The sequence below is a fragment of the Vidua chalybeata genome, chromosome 4 (genome assembly GCF_026979565.1).
Source record: "Vidua chalybeata isolate OUT-0048 chromosome 4, bVidCha1 merged haplotype, whole genome shotgun sequence".
Classification (NCBI taxonomy): Eukaryota; Metazoa; Chordata; class Aves; order Passeriformes; family Viduidae; genus Vidua; species Vidua chalybeata.
Window position 1 is genome coordinate 15,513,250 of NC_071533.1, and position 16,818 is coordinate 15,530,067.

General features: G+C 37.7%; 2 protein-coding genes and 1 long non-coding RNA gene across 14 annotated transcripts in view; 2 read left to right on the plus strand and 1 right to left on the minus strand.

The window, feature by feature from the left end:
- PDE5A (phosphodiesterase 5A) overlaps nt 1-8,691 on the plus strand; it is a 50,175-nt gene extending 41,484 nt beyond the window's left edge. For 3 of the 4 annotated variants that reach the window (XM_053940029.1, XM_053940031.1, XM_053940032.1), the window contains exons 16-21: nt 448-548; nt 643-720; nt 1,066-1,129; nt 1,350-1,424; nt 1,901-1,984; nt 3,323-8,691. In XM_053940029.1, the coding sequence (XP_053796004.1) occupies nt 448-548; nt 643-720; nt 1,066-1,129; nt 1,350-1,424; nt 1,901-1,984; nt 3,323-3,457 (537 nt within the window). In that variant the 3' untranslated portion in view covers nt 3,458-8,691. The remainder of the gene's footprint in view (nt 1-447; nt 549-642; nt 721-1,065; nt 1,130-1,349; nt 1,425-1,900; nt 1,985-3,322) is intronic. The other variant, XR_008430379.1, reaches the window with a different exon arrangement.
- Nucleotides 1-16,782, minus strand: part of LOC128786641 (uncharacterized) — a 45,516-nt gene extending 28,734 nt beyond the window's left edge. For 8 of the 9 annotated variants that reach the window (XR_008430386.1, XR_008430390.1, XR_008430381.1 and 5 more), the window contains exons 1-3: nt 16,520-16,782; nt 14,572-14,682; nt 11,145-11,223 (exon numbers count right to left, since the gene is read on the minus strand). This is a non-coding gene — a long non-coding RNA (uncharacterized LOC128786641). The remainder of the gene's footprint in view (nt 1-11,144; nt 11,224-14,571; nt 14,683-16,519) is intronic. The other variant, XR_008430384.1, reaches the window with a different exon arrangement.
- Nucleotides 13,448-15,341, plus strand: FABP2 (fatty acid binding protein 2). Its single transcript, XM_053940033.1, has 4 exons — nt 13,448-13,514; nt 14,187-14,359; nt 14,958-15,065; nt 15,291-15,341. Exons 1-4 carry the CDS (start codon nt 13,448-13,450, stop codon nt 15,339-15,341), a joined length of 399 nt encoding a protein of 132 aa, XP_053796008.1.
- Nucleotides 16,783-16,818: the final 36 nt, after the last annotated feature.

Consider the following 16,818-nt stretch of genomic DNA (forward strand, 5'->3'; position numbering starts at 1 on the left):
TCTATTTTATAACTTGTTATTTATGCTGCTTCATAAAAGGAAAATACTTTCATTTACTAGAGGTGTATGGGCAGGTACAGGAATCTCTTATAATTCCTCTGCTTCAAGGAAGGGAAGGAAGAGGAAAGAGAAGCTGTGATACAGCCAGTCACAAATTTAATTTTAATGAATTATATGTACTTGAAGGCTTTGATGTTGCTCTGCTTGCAGTTTCATTTTGCAATAGTCAGTGATGATGTTGCTGCTGTGCAGCTTTCTGCCATTACTTGAGAAGACTGGAAGTTTCATTTTTAAACTAGGGCATCTGCAAGAGGAAGGAGGGTAAAAGAATGACCTCACATATCAGCAAGCAGCTCACAATGATTTGGTGACTTAGAGACACTTAAGCAAACTGGTGTGCTGCTGCCCATTTTACTGATAGCACTGTGTTTGGCTTTTTTTGCAAAGGGAAATCAGATTCTCAGCAGCCTTTCCATTGAAGAATACAAGGCTACATTGAAAATGATAAAACAAGCCATTCTTGCCACAGACCTGGCACTATACATCAAGTAAGTCAGAAGAAACTTTGGCTGAATAATTGCTGCTGGATATTGGCATCATGTCAGCATCCTGCAAAATCTTTTGGTTTAACTTCTTTTTAAGGAGGAGAGGAGAATTTTTCGAACTTCTTAGAAAAAAGCAGTTTAATTGGGAAGATCCCTCACAAAAGGAGCTATTTCTGTAAGTAAAAGCAGAATAATCAAGAAATCAGTTAATATTACTGGGTACCCAATTTCCCATGCCATGTTGCTGTGGACTTCATTAAACCCAGCAGGTCTTTGTGCTCTGGGCCTGTACAAGCTGGCATTGTCACACAGATCACTGGATTCCCTGGGTCTGAACTACTAAGTGCGCAACCTGTATAAGAAACTTTGTTGACTAGCATGTGGAGTTACATTTGCTTTAATTTCACTTGTTTTTCTGACTTGATGTTCCTTGAAATTCTATTTTACTAGTCACTCGACTTGGTGGCTACATACGTTTCACATAGAGTAATTTATTCCTTTCTTCCTGTTTGTTTTGCAGAGCAATGCTGATGACTGCTTGTGACTTATCAGCCATAACCAAACCATGGCCAGTTCAGCAGCGGGTAAGTGTTTAATTTTTGAGATTTCCTAAATACAAACTGCATTAAAATTTGTTTCCTCCACCCAGTCCTTATTGCAAAGGCAGTGGTGGACTGCTGAGCTGGAGTCTCACGATGTGTGTAGGGGGCTAATATGATATATCCTAGGGAGAGATAGGAACCACTCTTGTTTGTAGGTAGCAAGCAAACTTTTAGAGCTCTCAATGAGTGAAATATCTTACAGATTGCTGAGCTTGTGGCTACTGAGTTCTTTGATCAAGGAGATAAAGAGCGGAAGGAACTCAACATAGAACCCACAGTAAGTGGCAGAATCACCTCTTGCAAAATGTCTTTTGGAAACAGCACTTAAAATTTCTCCCACTGACCACACTATAGGACCAGCTCCTTCCCTGTCTTCCTAGTAGTTTTGTTCTGTGGTTCCAAAACACCAATAGTGTGTCATTATCTCTCAACCAGGAGAACAGACAATATGATTTCCTTTAAAGTCAGTATTACTAAATGGGCTAGGAAATTCCTAAATTGGTACCTATATGCAGCTATCCAAACCCAGTAAGTTTGCCTGGTTATTTGGGCTCTGTCAACCCAAAGCCAGTCTCCTGAGGGAAGTCATGCAGTCCAATTCCCTTCATTGTAACACCTGTAATGATACCCCACTGTGCTGAGCTTGCTGTACTGTTTAAGGTGCTGCTTTTTAATTCCAGACTCTCTTCGGTTTTGGTTGGGTTTTTTATTTAATGCATTAAACTACAGAGCTTGTTCACTTATTATCTGCAGGATCTAATGAACAGAGAGAAGAAAAACAAAATTCCCAGCATGCAGGTTGGATTCATAGATGCTGTTTGTTTGCAGCTGTATGAGGTATGGTGCCTAAGGAAGAACAGCAAATATCTGAAACCAGAGCTGCTCACTGGTAGACACAGGTTAATAATTAAAATAAAAACCAAATTAAAAACTAGCCCCTTAGTTAGAAAGTATTTTTATTTTATAATACATATGGTTCATTATTCTGTTGAAGAAATTATTATTTTAATATTTAAAATCAGTTGTATATTTGTCTGATTAATGTATTTTGTCACAATTTTTTTAAACCTAGTTAAAATGCTGTGCTCTGTGCAATTGGTGTTATGTCCCTGGGTTGTACTCTGGATTATCAGGGAAAGTCACAAACTAATGCTTTGACCTCTAAGGAAAGAATGGTATCCAGGTAGTGCATTGATAGAAAATGTTTAAAGAATTCAGAATTTGTTATACAAAAGGTGATATGCTATGTATAGGAAATTGACCCAATTTTAACACTGCTCATCCCATTCTTTTCCTTTTTTTTCATCACACACCAAAGCATTGCATGAGATAATTCATTGAAATGCTTTTCACAAACTGGTCACAAACTGTATGAGAAGCTGCTTGGTCAAATACAGTGTGAAAAACAACATAATGATTTCTGGGGTTTCTTTAAGCCAGCACAACATTGGAGTGAAAGTCTGTTTATTTGAATTGTACAAAGTATTTTACAGAAACCAAGGTGAGAAAAAGGAGATTAACATAAAATCAAATCCTTAAGAACCTTCCAGTGGAAGAAGCAGGATGATTACTTGAATTTTTCCCTCTGACAAAATTAGCTTTTCTGAAAAGGATGCACATTCACCAGTTCAAAGGAAACAGGGATAGAGAAAGGGAGGTAGCTGCTACTAGCTGCTATCCCTGAAAATCAAGTGTTTCTGTGCTGTAGAAACTGTCAGGAAAATAAGGCAGCCTTTGCTTTGAAGCCTCAGAAAACTGTCTCCAGTAGGCGGTAGGCCATTGAAAGAAGACTGAGTTTCTCCGCAAAGGTACAGTTTGGACAAACAGAAAACTTTAACAGAATGCCTGAGCAGACTTGAATGCCCATTCTAGAGCCTGAACATCTATATTTCTCCCTCTTAGGGGGGAGCTTTACCTTTCTATTTATGAAAAGACCAGAAAAACTGGAATTACCTACTCTGAAATATGCACTGCTGCTTGTATCTACAGTTACCAGGTGATCCTAGTCCAAATTGTACCCATGTCTTGTGTTAGCCAACCAGTGCATTTAATGATCTACAAGTCTTCCTCTAAGTTCAGAAATCTGAAAAAAAAATACAAGACATGTGTTTCATCCTCCATTTTTAAATTAAAAATTGAATGCAATCTGTTTTCTGTGTTCTCAATTTATTTCAGGCCCTAACGCATGTGTCAGAGGCCTGCTCCCCTTTGCTGGATGGCTGCAGAAAAAACAGGCAGAAATGGCAAGCCTTGGCTGAGCAGCAAGAGAATCTGATTAATGGAGAAAGCAACCAAGGCAAACGGAACTGACATGCTGATTTCACCACCATAAGCTCAAAAACAAGTTCACATAGGAGACATGGTAATAGGGGAGTACTGCATTTTGCTAAACACTGTATGAATTTGGCTTATGTTTTGCCACTGCTGTATTATTTTTTCCACATTTCAAGATATAGCATGACTGTGAGATGCCAAGGTTATCTGAAGACAGTATGTTTCTCTTATTACATCTGATTGAGATGGAAGACGACCTGCAGGGGTGGTTTTTGCTACCCCACCCCACAAGAAGGTATTGGTGCGGGCACTGACTGTGCCCAAGAGCCTGTTGCTTTACAGATATACATAGTTGTTTAGTGATCATGTTGTGGCCAGTATCTGAAAGACTACTGCATTTTGCACCTTTTCCCTCCCTCCTCCCATCTTGCTGTGTTATTTTATAGAAGTATTGAGTAGTCTTGCCTGTTGTCTTTCCAGAGGTTCAGAGGAAAGACTGGCACTCAGTCTGGGGAGCCTATTCCAAATAAACTATTGCTAACCTCTGTCAGAAAGCAGAACTGGGCTCTGAGGTGAAAAACCCCAAAATCTGTGCACCCAATAGAGTTTGGGTTTTTTCCATATTAGATGGATGTCTTAGCAAATGTGTTATTACAGCTGAAGAAATTTCTAAGATCCCTGTGAATTACTAGGCAGTGGGAGTCTCAGGAGTTCTGTGGTAGAGGTGTCTGAGCTCTCCATGCCCAATGGAAACTGCTTGAGACCAATGAAACATCCCAATGTAATGGACAGGCTGCCATGGAAGAACAGCTCCCGTAGAAAGCTGCAAGAAGCACACAGAGAAACGGAAACAAAACAGGATTGGTTTTGTACACTGACTTTAACTTCATTTGGAAGTTGATTTTAACATCATCTAACCAACAGACTGGATCACAGGCAGAAGAGAGTGACTGCAAGAGGTGAAAAGCTGAATCAGAATGATGTAGGAAGGGCACACTCCTGGTGACCATCAATGACTGATTCTTCAGGCCACTGTTACTATGAAACGGCTATGACCACTTTGAAGAAAGTTTTATGTTAACATCTCTTAAAAGTCATTTTAACATTAAAAATGATTAATCATAGTGTCTTGAAGAAATAGGAAAAAAATAACCAAAAGTAAAAATAGCCAACAGTGCTACAGGGATTTGCCATTTGTATGTGAGGCATTAATGTTCTGTAAAGTAAGAAATCAATTAAGTTGCATCAGTTAAAAAAAAAAGTGTATTATTTAAGTGAAGATGATTAATAAAAATGGTTTTGAATTGGAATCAATTAAAGAAAATATACACATTGGACAAATATCAAAAGAGGACTACAAGGAGAGTATTATTCTTTAGATGGACAGGATAAGGAGATGAATGCCAGCAGTCTAAAATGCATTAGCAGCACCCATAACTTTGGCTCTTTGGCTGCACAGAGACAGATGAAGTGTTCAAGTTTTTTAATCTGTAATAAGTATTTTTTAGTTAAAATCAGCATTTGGCAAAAGTAGCGCATTTGGCAAAAGTAGCACATTTGGCACTGGACTTTGAAGTGAGGGAATTTAGTTCTATCACAATATTCCAGGAAATTCTAGTTGTAAACTGCAATAAATTCTTCATCCCAGGAGATTGTTAACCCAACTTGTAAGAGCTGGTCAAAAAGAGAAAACTCCCCCTTTTTATCTATTTCTTCATTTAGATAAACAATGCCAGAAGTTAAGAAAAGATGAAGCAAATGTTTCAAAATGTTTGATGATACTGAGTTATAAAGTCAATATTTTTTTAAATGTAGAACAAGGTATTCTGACAGTAAGCCACCCTAAATTATTTGTCACTGATTAAGTCCTATCTCAGACTTCTCTAGTGAGCACCAATAATAAATGATTGCAGCTGTGAATTTGAAAGCATTTTTCTACAAGAAATATTTCTCCTTATTCTGTCCCAATTAAAAAAAAAAGAAAATTAAAAAAAAAAAAGAAAAAAAAATGGATTGCAACACTCATTAAGAATTCCAGGACTGCTGTTTTGCAGTACTCCGTGTATGTATTTCTATGCCTACACAGTCTGCATGTGGCAGCAGCCTGACCCTGCCAACACAACCCTCCAAAGAAGGGTTTTAGGTACTTTTTGATAAACAGAAAACTTTGCTTCAAGATTTCCTTAGTCCTTGTATAGTCTTTTCCTTGAGTGCTTGAGATACTGAAATATAATTATTATGCTCTCTGATGAGATACATATTTAATATAAATAGGAATAAAATATATGTATATAAAGGTGTATTATTGCTATTATGGTTGAGACTAGAAACTCATGGTGACAACACAGCAGATAACTATGATGATATCACAGTGTAGTGATGTAACTTTGACATTAATATTCCAGTATTTCTTTGTTATATTGTGTGTTCAGCAAAGCTTCATTATAACTAAATTTATAAATGCTATGAAGGAGTGCTGGATTCATACCTTTGACTTGAAAAAAAGGGCATGATTTTACATTTTTTTAAATGTTCGCTTAAAATGAACAGTTATACAGTATGTGCATATATTTAATTATATATCTGTACATATTTATCACATAGAATCTTTTCCACCATAAATGTTGGAACATACATATAAATACAGTTCCTAGTAAAGAAACATTTAAATATCATAACACGCATGTATCTGTATATATTTATACAAAACCAAAGCCTTTAAACTACTGGTTTAAGAACCTTAAAAGCATAGAGAGCTATATTTCATGAGATTCAAAGCCTATACATAGTGTTTTACTCTGCCTGAAGGCAAAATCAAAGTGTGTCATGGCTTTGTGTGACTCAATTGCAGAAGCTGCTCCTTCCTTTCATAATGTAGATTGCGGACAATATGGGAAAAAAAACCCCAAACCTAACCTGGCTACAGCAGGTTTCCTGCTTGAAGTTCACGGTCTTTAGAATTCAACCTTTTCAAAGCCAGCTGGTGGATTACAGCTATGCAGCTGTCATTATTTCATCATGAGCTGTGTATCACATTATTTCAGTCTGCTCTCAAACACATTATATTGTCTAGCTGTAACAATCAGTTCTTACACAAGAAAACAGCTGAAATGGAGTTTATCACTGTCAGTTCAGCCTTAAGCCCATTGAAACCATTGTTACATTTGAGATTTAAATCTCTGGGTACAAGAATTTGTCCCACTAATTCTTAATACCACCCTCACTGAAGACAACTAAGTTAGTATCCTACTTGATCTCAGATACAAACATGTTTTCTTTCAAACTCACTCCACAGCACAGTTTAATGCTTAAAGTGCACTTTTATTTCTCAGTTTGTTCTGAAAAAAATTACTTGTGTTAACATACACAAAGTTACTGATTAACCCTACCTCTTCTAATTCCAAATAACAGTGAGACTCCTGAGCTGTAGGTTCTGTCTCTTTTCCAATAAATTAGCCACACATGCAATATTAGCTGTAGAAGGCCTAGGTTTTCTATTATCTCATATAGTTAAAGAAAGTAGGGGGAAATAATGTAATGCTGACTTTGGAGATGGTGTGAATTTTTAATTAGAAGCAGTTTATAGTTAAGAGCAGATTCCTCATCTCTTCACTGAGCACATATACAAGTGTGCTACTGATAAAAGGAAACAATTAATTTCACTGATGATCAGCTGGTTTCTTCTCAGAAGAGAGAACCAAAGCCTGTTTATATGCATCACCCCCTGACAATTGGATGCATCTTTTGAATTCCAACCTAATACATTTTACCTGGTAGTGGCATGAACTGACAAATTCAGGGCACTTAACTAATTCATACATAAGGTTTGTCAAAACTACTAGGTAACTGATTTTCCAACCCATTATACAAAAAGATAATGAAGAATCAGGTCTAGGCCCTTAAAATTAGAGTGATCCAGCTGCTGTCCCTTCCAGTTATGCATAAGAATATAGCAAAGACTTTTTATGGAAAAAAATTGCGTCACCTATAATAAATTCATGTGTTTTTTAAAGGTTTTTATAAAGACCTCATATTTCAAGCAAATTTATATAGTAGTATTCATTCAGAGTCATCTCTGTGATGCTGCAGGGTTTTTCTTCATGTTAAATTACATGCAGTTTACATTCCACAAGGTTTCAGCTTTATTTCCCAGTTCCCTGCTGTACTTTTTCAGGGGCTTGCACTAATTTAAAACATAAGCTTGAATAGCAGAATTAGTTTGGCCAGAGTATGGTAAATAATGAGGGCTGAGTTATTTTGGTATGGACTTTGACAGGAAGAAGAAACATCACAGACTCTGTCCTGGTAATTAGTGACACTTGCTAAATGCAGCAAATTGTGACAGCAGGATATTTCATTTTGGTCATTGCAAGGTGAATGGAAATTGCACAGGAAAGTTTCTTCTCCACATAAGGAAGGTTGTTCCACAGAGAAACTCATATCTGAGTATCAATGTTTGTAAGTGTGTATTTATGTGACAATGCTCTGTAATTGCTGGTTTTCACTATCTCCCACAGCACGAGCTTGGCATGCCAGGGCCTCACACATGCTCAGATGCCCACCTGAAGTCAATATTGTGATTCCCATTTACCTCAGGGGAGATGGGTTGTGCTGTATAGAAAGTGAAAGAATGGGTCAAATCCATCTTTTCTTACCTGTAAAGAGGAACCAAACCCTTATCCTTGGTGACAGCTGCCTCACCTGTTCTTTGCTGGTTTAGCTATTCCCACTGACACCCAAGGTACCTTACAGATGTAACTGAAGTTAGAATTTGAGTCCTCTTTGTATTCACATGGCAGACACCTACATGTGTCTCCTAAAGAATGTAGTTTGAAATGCACTGTAAATAGTTTTAACATACATTCTTAGTCTAGTTTAATAAAAACTTTAATTACAATCACTAGCCACTAAGTTTGTCCATTTGTATTCTTCTAGCTTTTAAAAATACCTGAACAAATATGTAGTTTCTGGGCACAGTATTTTTGTACTAGGTTAAGGGATTTCTCTGTATATTATGTTTTGCCTTTAAGCAGTATTAAAGTCTTCTGATTGTCATGTGTTCTCTCTTGCTTCTGTCCTATGACTTCTTAGGATAAAGCTAGTTATATTACTTAAGAGAATCATTAGCCCTACTTACTGTACAGCTGCTAGAGAACATAAGGGTCAGCTTATTTTCTGTGGTCAGACTGCTGCTTATTACTTATTTCTTCATTCTTCTCTTTGTACTGTTTTCATGCTTTTTAAAATAAAAAGGATTATGTCAAATTTTACTGTTTGTTATAATTAATATTATTGAGGTATAATTTTCAATGCCTGATTCAAATCATTGCTTCTGTAAATTTGTATTTCATAGTAACTTTTCTAGGTCCTAGAAATCCTGAAGAGAAAAATATCTGTTAATATCAAGATACTTCTGAGTACTACTGAGATCAGCCAGCAGTAAAGTAGTTCTTGTTTCAAAACCACAAAAAATAATTCGTGCCACTGACCACTAGAGAGCACTGGAGCTGCAGCTCCTGAGAGCTGTCAGAAACCAGTTTATTTCTGTCAGAAAACAGAACCAGCAAATACAAGAGTTACACAGATGTATCCTCATCCTCTGCCCCCATAGATCAGTTCCTGGGGGATATCAATTGCAAGAGAGATAGAAATAGTCAGCCCAGTGACCTCAACCAAAACTGTGGAAAAAATTTTTTTTGACAACCAAATCCTTATCTTGCACAAACTGCTGATCCTAGAAGTAATTCTGGACTAGTGGGCTTCTTGGCAATTTCTCTTCTTTGCCTATTAGGCCCTTCACAGCAACACTTCTGGCTTGACTTTTTTTAGCTCTAGGCAAAACCAGGAAGTATGTACACCCCTGACAAACAGCAGGCTCATTCAACAAGTTATGAAGGGCCAGATTTAGCTCAGCACAGAACACAAGCACTGTTTGCTCAAAGAAACTGCAATTTATGAGTGCAACTGCACAAGTGCCTGTGCATATTGGCAAACATCAGGTTACCATTTACTGCTGGGACTACAACCTCTCCACCCCCTCACCAGCCCAGGCATGCTGCTGCCTGCTGGAAGTTTGAATTCCCTTCTGAGAAGTGGCAGTGTTTGCAGCAGGAGCGCTGGGATCCATTTCTTACCCAGCCCTGGAAAGAACACAACCTTGAGCAAGGGCATTTTTATTGAAGAGGTGAACGAACATCACACAAGGTCTTTCTCTTCTTGTACAGATCTGATGCCTCATTAACAAATGGAAAAGACAAAAGCTCTTTCCTCCAGCCACATTTTTAGCAGCAGTGGTGACAGCTATTGCATTTCACATTCCCATGAAACCTCACCTTTAAGATTTTTAGGAAAAACCTCACGAGTGAGTTTGTCCTGATAGTAAGCTTTAGGGACAGACTTACGGAATCTCACAGTCACTGAGTTTTAGAACAGTAGCATTTCTTAGCACACACAGAACTTTAGAACCACTTCAGTTGAAAAATACCCCAGTTCATAATGGCTGTGAAATGGCTGAAAAATCTACAGTTTACATAGGTTTCTCTTGTTTAACACCATCAAATTGTAGGAAGAAAACTCATGGTTCAATCAACCAATAGTTTACATGTGATACATTTGCATATAAGCATTCAGGATGCTTTCATTTTGGTAGTTAATGAAGTCACTGGCAATTTATTTTACAATATATAGAGCTTATTAATGAAAGGAAGGTTCATTTCACAGATAAGTAGAGGGGTTAATTTGATCAAAGTCACATGGAAAGTCCATTTCTGAGCTGGAAAGAGCACCAGAATCTTGGTGTCTGTTCTGCTTTTACATGAGACACATGATGCCCAAACTAAGAAAGGAATTTTAATCTGAAACCATCTTTTCCTTTTGCAAATACAATTATTTAAATATCTTAGCTATCCAGGGTGCTCTCTTGCTATAATGCTGCACTTCAGAAGAACTCTGAAGCTCACTATTTTACAGATTAAATTAGATTCAAGCCACTAATCCAGATAATCACAAAAAACTTCCATGGAGTTTGGAGCTATATTATAACCAAGAGAAAAAGTTCACAATAAGCAAAAAAGTTATGTTGTAATGAGCTAAAAGTGCAGTTCAGATTTTGGAGAAACTGAAATGACTGATGCAGACTTTCAATACTGTACATTCTTAGTTCACTGGACTACAACTTGACCCCACTGTATGATCACATTTCATATTCTAAACAAAAAGAAATTGGGGAATACAGGAATATTCAGGTATAAATTTAAACACCCTTAGAAAAGCCTGATAAAAAACTCCACAGGGTAACTGGCATATCAGTCTCTGTGTGGCAAATGTCTAATGGCAGTAATACTCAGAGATTCATTGAACATTTCCTGGAAAAGCACACTTACTTTTATTGGCAATTGTTCACTGTTGCCCTTTTTTTAATTGAAATAAGGCCAGATTCTATTATTCTATGTAATCCTGGGATTCATTTTAGCATATAGAAACTGACAAAATAAATACCAGGGTTGTTACTGTTTTAATCCTAAATTTTGCTTCTAGATTTTTTCAGCCTGGATCTTATTAACACCTGCACTTCAGTTCTCTCCAATAAAATACTCTCAAAAATGCAGCACTTTATGGATCAGAGCCATTACACAACAATTAGAAAGTAGTGTATACAGTTACGAGCAAGCTTTAAAACCCACAGCCCATTGCTAACTAATCACACAAATGGATCTATACTCACTGGAAATTTCTAGATAATCCTCAAATGCTGAATTCTCTTGCTGAACAGATTTCACATTAGCAGCATCCAGGAGATTCTCCTTGAACCAAAATAAAAGCAGAAATTTAGCAAACAGGCAGCTGGAGTAGGACAACATCTAGCTCATGCAGGATCTAATCCTGCTGCAATGCAACACCCATCTGCAATATGTACTTTGAAATTATTTCTCCAAGACATGGCATTAGTTAGGCTCCATCAAGCTCCTGGTTGCTAGGCCACCCACTGCTAGGCTTAAATTGGCTTTACTGGCATAGAATTGTCTATTTATCACATTGATACAGAATTGAGTATTGTGGTTCAAATCCTTAGTGAAACTTCCCAGTAAGGGATCCATCTTTGCAACCCAAAACATAATGAAGAATCATTCAGTAGAAAACACTCATAAATACTGCACAATCTGCATGGTTTTATCAGGGATTAGTCTCTTTTTATATAAATGAATATTTTCATGAGTATATTATGTTTGTGGCACCAAGCTGGCACCAAGCCTTAACCAACTCAGCAGGTCTACTGTTCTAGCTAATTTTAGTAAGAACAACTTGAATATAAGCCGCTAAACAATAAACAGGGGAGATGAATACAACCCACTGCAAAAGCCTTTTTGTCACCCTGATCTTTGGAACTTCACTGTAAATTGCCATCACAACACACCTTGCTACAATATCGTAGATTGGCAGGATGAGGTTGGCATAACCATATAAGTTAATAATTTATTGCCATCCACCTTATTTAAAGATCAAACTTCAAAGTTAGTAAGTTTGTCCATTTTCAATGTTCTGAAGCCGGCACATTGGAGAAAGCCACAAAGCCAAGAACACACCCTTAGCTTTCAAAACTGTCATGAAAAAAGCAATACTAGAAAACAAGATTTCAGTGCACCATCAAAGAAAAACTGTAGTTCTGAAAACCACACAAGGAAGAGGGAAACAGAAGAAGGAAAAAGGTTGTGGAATAGTTCAACTAAGAAAATCTACAAAACTGATTTTAATTGTGATGTTAGAAGGAGAACGAGCTACTATAGGAAGACATAAGAACTCTAAATGAAGTGTAGTTTATGGTTCTAGTACATGTGAAAAACCAAAGTCATATTTTGTCATACTGAGCAACTCACATTATTTTAGACCTCAATTTTCTACCAAATACAGCAGAAGCTGCACTACAACCACTGCCAGAAGGAACCTTTCTGCAAAGACCGTAAAGAGAGTTACCAGTTTTGTTATGTAACAGCTTGGATGAACTATAACTCAACACTGGGTGATTATGTATATATACTACACAGATCACATAAGACTGCCAGTGATAACTACAAAGTCAAAATACACACCAGTGCAATAAAAAAACAGATAATCTGACTCTTAGAATAAAGTCTGCCCATTTTCTGAGCTGGCAGATGGGCATGCATTATTGGCACAGCGCAGGGCATGAGCGAAAACATTTTTTTAGTTATTCAGGTTATCAAAACCTGTGTGAAATTGTGGGAAAAAACCTCCATGTGAAAACTACACACAAAGACCTAAATGTTGTTGTGAAATGCACATTGTGAGGTACTTCCCTCATCACCCTTAGGAGTAAACAGCTTGAATACCTTCCATCTGGCTGGTTTCTTCACTGAGTGTGTTATAATGAAGAAAATTTGTAGATGCTGCTGAGAATTTAAACTACATATATTAAAAAAGTGATTACATGAATAGAGGCTACCATCCCAATTTTCACAGCTCAGTGTTAGGTGGCAAGAGGAGAGTTTTCTGAAACAACCTGCACACATTCAATAAATCCTCTGCCCCATGCTTGTTATGCTGAACAGAGCAGACCCCAAACAAATTATAATGGACAAAGTAGAGACTTGTGTTTGTTTTGTTGAGTAAATAATATCACCTCCAGTTGCCTGAAGACTCTCCCACAAGCTTGAAAATGCAACTGAGGTAGAAAATGTCAAGCAATGTTGTTAGTATAATTATTAGTTTCACTAGACACCTGATTTTTACCCCACATTGTGGATAGAATTAATGGATTAGCAATTCTTAATTGAGATAAGCAATAAAGATTCTGTCATTATCTGGGGCCAATAAGAGAGATTCAGCAAGCAGTGTGGTCAGGACTGGGAATTTGATTAAACTACAGGAAACTTCTCTTTGAGAGGTCAGTGTATCAGTTGAGCTTTACTCAGCCTCATCATCCAGTAAATTGCTCTCAAGATAAGGCAATCCATAAATTCCCTGTACAGAGACTCATCCCTGCAGAGCAGCCCTCCTGCAGGCACAGCCATGGCATTCAACGGCACTTGGAAAGTTGACAGAAATGAGAACTATGAGAAGTTCATGGAGGCACTGGGTAAGGCTCACCTTTCCAATATCTTCTACACAGAAAATATCACCCCAGCTGAATACAAACCCAAACTATCTGAGAACTACCTTTAGGTCATCCTGTCCTTTCACTCTTGGCTGCTCTGCCTCTGCATTTATTTTCCAAATATTCTGAGGCAGGGGAAGATGCTGAGAAATGTTCTGATTTTAATTACACTGAGTTAATCTTAAGCATTTTAAGTAATTCCAAATTTATTTCAGCAGATAAAAGAATATCTAAGTCTAGATTTGAGGAAAAGGCTCAGACAACTTGAATGGATAAATTTTAAACTGAATTCTATAGCTGGACTATTACTTTGACAACATCAAACCAGTTTAAAAATTCAACAGGGAGGAAATCATCATCCTTCAATTTCAGAGAAACACTTGATTCAAGTAATTTTAACATCCCAATATTTACTTGAAGTTTGTACAAAGTGTGAATTATATGGACATAAATCTAACTGCTCCAGTTAAGACAGTAATTTGTATTATATGTGTACTAGTGAACATAGCCTTGATGAAAGCTGAAGGACAAATATTTGTGTCAGAATGCTGGAATAAACTCACTTGGCCACATAGAATTGATTTTAAAAAGATAAGTATGATGTTCCAGAGGTTTGGGGTTTTTTTTCTGATTTATGTTAGCTGATTTTTTTAGGTGTTGGCATGATGAAAAGAAAGCTGGGAGCCCATGACAATCTGAAGATCACCATCCAACAAAATGGGGACAAATTTAATGTCAAAGAAGTCAGCAACTTCCGAAATATAGAGATTGAATTTACTCTGGGAGTCAACTTTGATTACAGCCTGGCTGATGGGACTGAACTTTCTGTAAGAGTCTTCCTATATAGTTCAATATTTACTATGTGATAAGGACTTCGTAATGTGCAGTTTCAAGATGAATAATTTGTCTTCCTAGTTTTTAATTTAAATTCTCCTTCTGAATTACATAACATTTTCCTGAACCTGACTGTTCAGGAATGCTTGCAGCTTATACACCAAAGCACAAGGGAGTCTTTACTGTTAAAGGTTCAACACTGTACCATGGATCTCAGGGTTCCAGAGAGCCCAAAAAGCAGAGCAAGTAGCAATTTTCACAAGATGAAATCCAGGTGATTTGCAATTTTACTTCTTCTAATACTCAAGTCCACCACCTAGAATGCAAAGTGGGTATTTGTAAGAAATTACAAATCTCTGTTGATACAATTATTTAAAATAAGGTATATTGACCAGTAAAAAACACCTAGGTTGGCTATTACGGATTTAAATAAGCCAATGGTTTTATTAAAATTTCATTTTTACAGCCTTTCTAAAAAGCATTATTACACTGTTTAATTTTTTTTTTTTCACTTTTAAGCATTCTACAACCTTTAAACCAAATCAGTGTCATAACTGTTGCAAAACATTTGGGGTTTTTTTCCCATCATAGGGTGCTTGGACCCTGGAAGGAAATAAACTTGTGGCCGCGTTTACCAGAAAAGACAATGGAAAAGTCCTTAAAGCAACCAGAGAAATCGTGGGTGATGAACTCGTTCAGGTGAGTTAAGAAGTCATTTACACACAAGTTTGCAATAGAATCAACAGAAAAAGTTTTAAAAGCTTTTCTAAAAGTAGAAAATATTTTCTTCAAGCTAAATAACTTCATTTTTCTATAGTTAAAATTCTCAGTTGACTATAAAAAAATTAAAACTCTCTGAACCGTATCTGGGAAATAAAACTTTGCAATTCCAGCCACTGATTTTTCCTTCCTCATTTTTAACAGACCTACGTATATGAAGGAGTTGAATCCAAGAGATTCTTCAAAAGGGGCTAAGCACTTCAAACAGAACTGCACAACAATGAAAGAACAATAAAAGACCATTTTCTACACATCCTCTGTATTGTTTCCTTTCCCTTTCCATCCCCTCACAACACCTCCCTAGCTGCAGTTACCTAGCCCTGCTGAAAACATGGGCTGGTTCTTTATGTTACTGCTTTGCCTTGAATGAACAAACTCCCATTACCAAAACGATAAAGTGTCTTTTGTACCAAGTCCCACCGAAGTGTCACAATACAAAAGGCTGCAGAAACTATTTTGCATGAGCAGAACTTCAATATCTTTTTGCACAAGCTCTCAAATGGAAACTTAAGTTTCCTTACAAAGGTATTTATACTGAGAAACAGTTTCTCTGTGTATTTAACATTGTGCAAAATTATGGGAAAACTAAAAATAAACGAGGTAATACAGAAAAGGCTTAAAAGGGAAGTATTATCATTGTTTTGCCCCAAATTTCTAACATACTTAATTTACTATACATTCTTAACCAATACTTGCTATATAAAGACAAATCCATCCTTATTTCTATTGACAGAACTTATAAAGGAGAACTGCTACCCTTAAGTGCTTGTTTAAGAACAGTAAGCTCTGTTCAGAAGCACCTGCTTGCAATCTACCTTCCCTCTTAATAAAATCTCTTAATATCTCCTAATATTGAGGCTAAAAAGGGGTAATAGCTACCAAGAGAAAGGTTTTGTTTGACACACTCCTGGGTTTCTGGTCATTCCTCTGGACACGAAAATGATAACCCTGATTTCAATATGGAGTGCACTGGAAGGACTGAGGGGGGCACATCCCCGCTGTGAGTGTGGCATCAGGTTGTGCCACTTCATTTATTTTTAGTTACTCCTGCAGCTGTGTGTTGTGCACATAAAGCACAACAGAATACGCTATTTACATGAACTTTTCCACGTTTGTTCCGTGCACACGTTCCAACTAACCTTCAAGGAGAGGAGTATATCTTAAAACAATTTTCAATCTCCTGAATTTCTTCACAACAGGATTCCCAAAAGGTTTTCTAGTTTTTCCCAGAGCATCATCTGCTCTCCAAGGAACCGCACGGGACGAATTTGTCAGTGTTTATTTCCACACAAGCCCCGGCAAAGGTGGCAGGACAAGACCAACACGGTGGAACAGGACTGACCGCCTGCTCTTCCCCAATGTCCTCATCTCACCTGGCAGGGAGCAGCAGCCAGCAGCGCCCAGGAAGGGATGTCAGTCACCTGCACTAGGGAATCTATAACAAGCATCACTTATTCCCCAAAACAGAGGGACAAGGAGAAATACTCTCCGTCTCCAACGTCTTTACCTCAAGAGCCCACCCGACAAAACGGTGCCTGAGGCGGGAATGGCGGGGCGGTGCCTGAAGCGGGGATTGCGGAGCTTTCCTGAGGCGGGAATTGGAGGCTTCGGCTGAGGCGGGGATTGCGGAGCTTTCCTGAGGCGGGGGGGGGGGGGGGGGGGGGGGGGGGGG

Bases quoted from the DNA above. Each gene is read 5' to 3' on its own strand.
- FABP2 (XM_053940033.1), top strand. From the start codon at position 13,448: ATGGCATTCAACGGCACTTGGAAAGTTGACAGAAATGAGAACTATGAG. The intron at 14,360-14,957 runs GTAAGAGTCTTC...TTCCCATCATAG, and splicing joins CTGATGGGACTGAACTTTCT to GGTGCTTGGACCCTGGAAGG. The intron at 15,066-15,290 runs GTGAGTTAAGAA...CATTTTTAACAG, and splicing joins TGGGTGATGAACTCGTTCAG to ACCTACGTATATGAAGGAGT.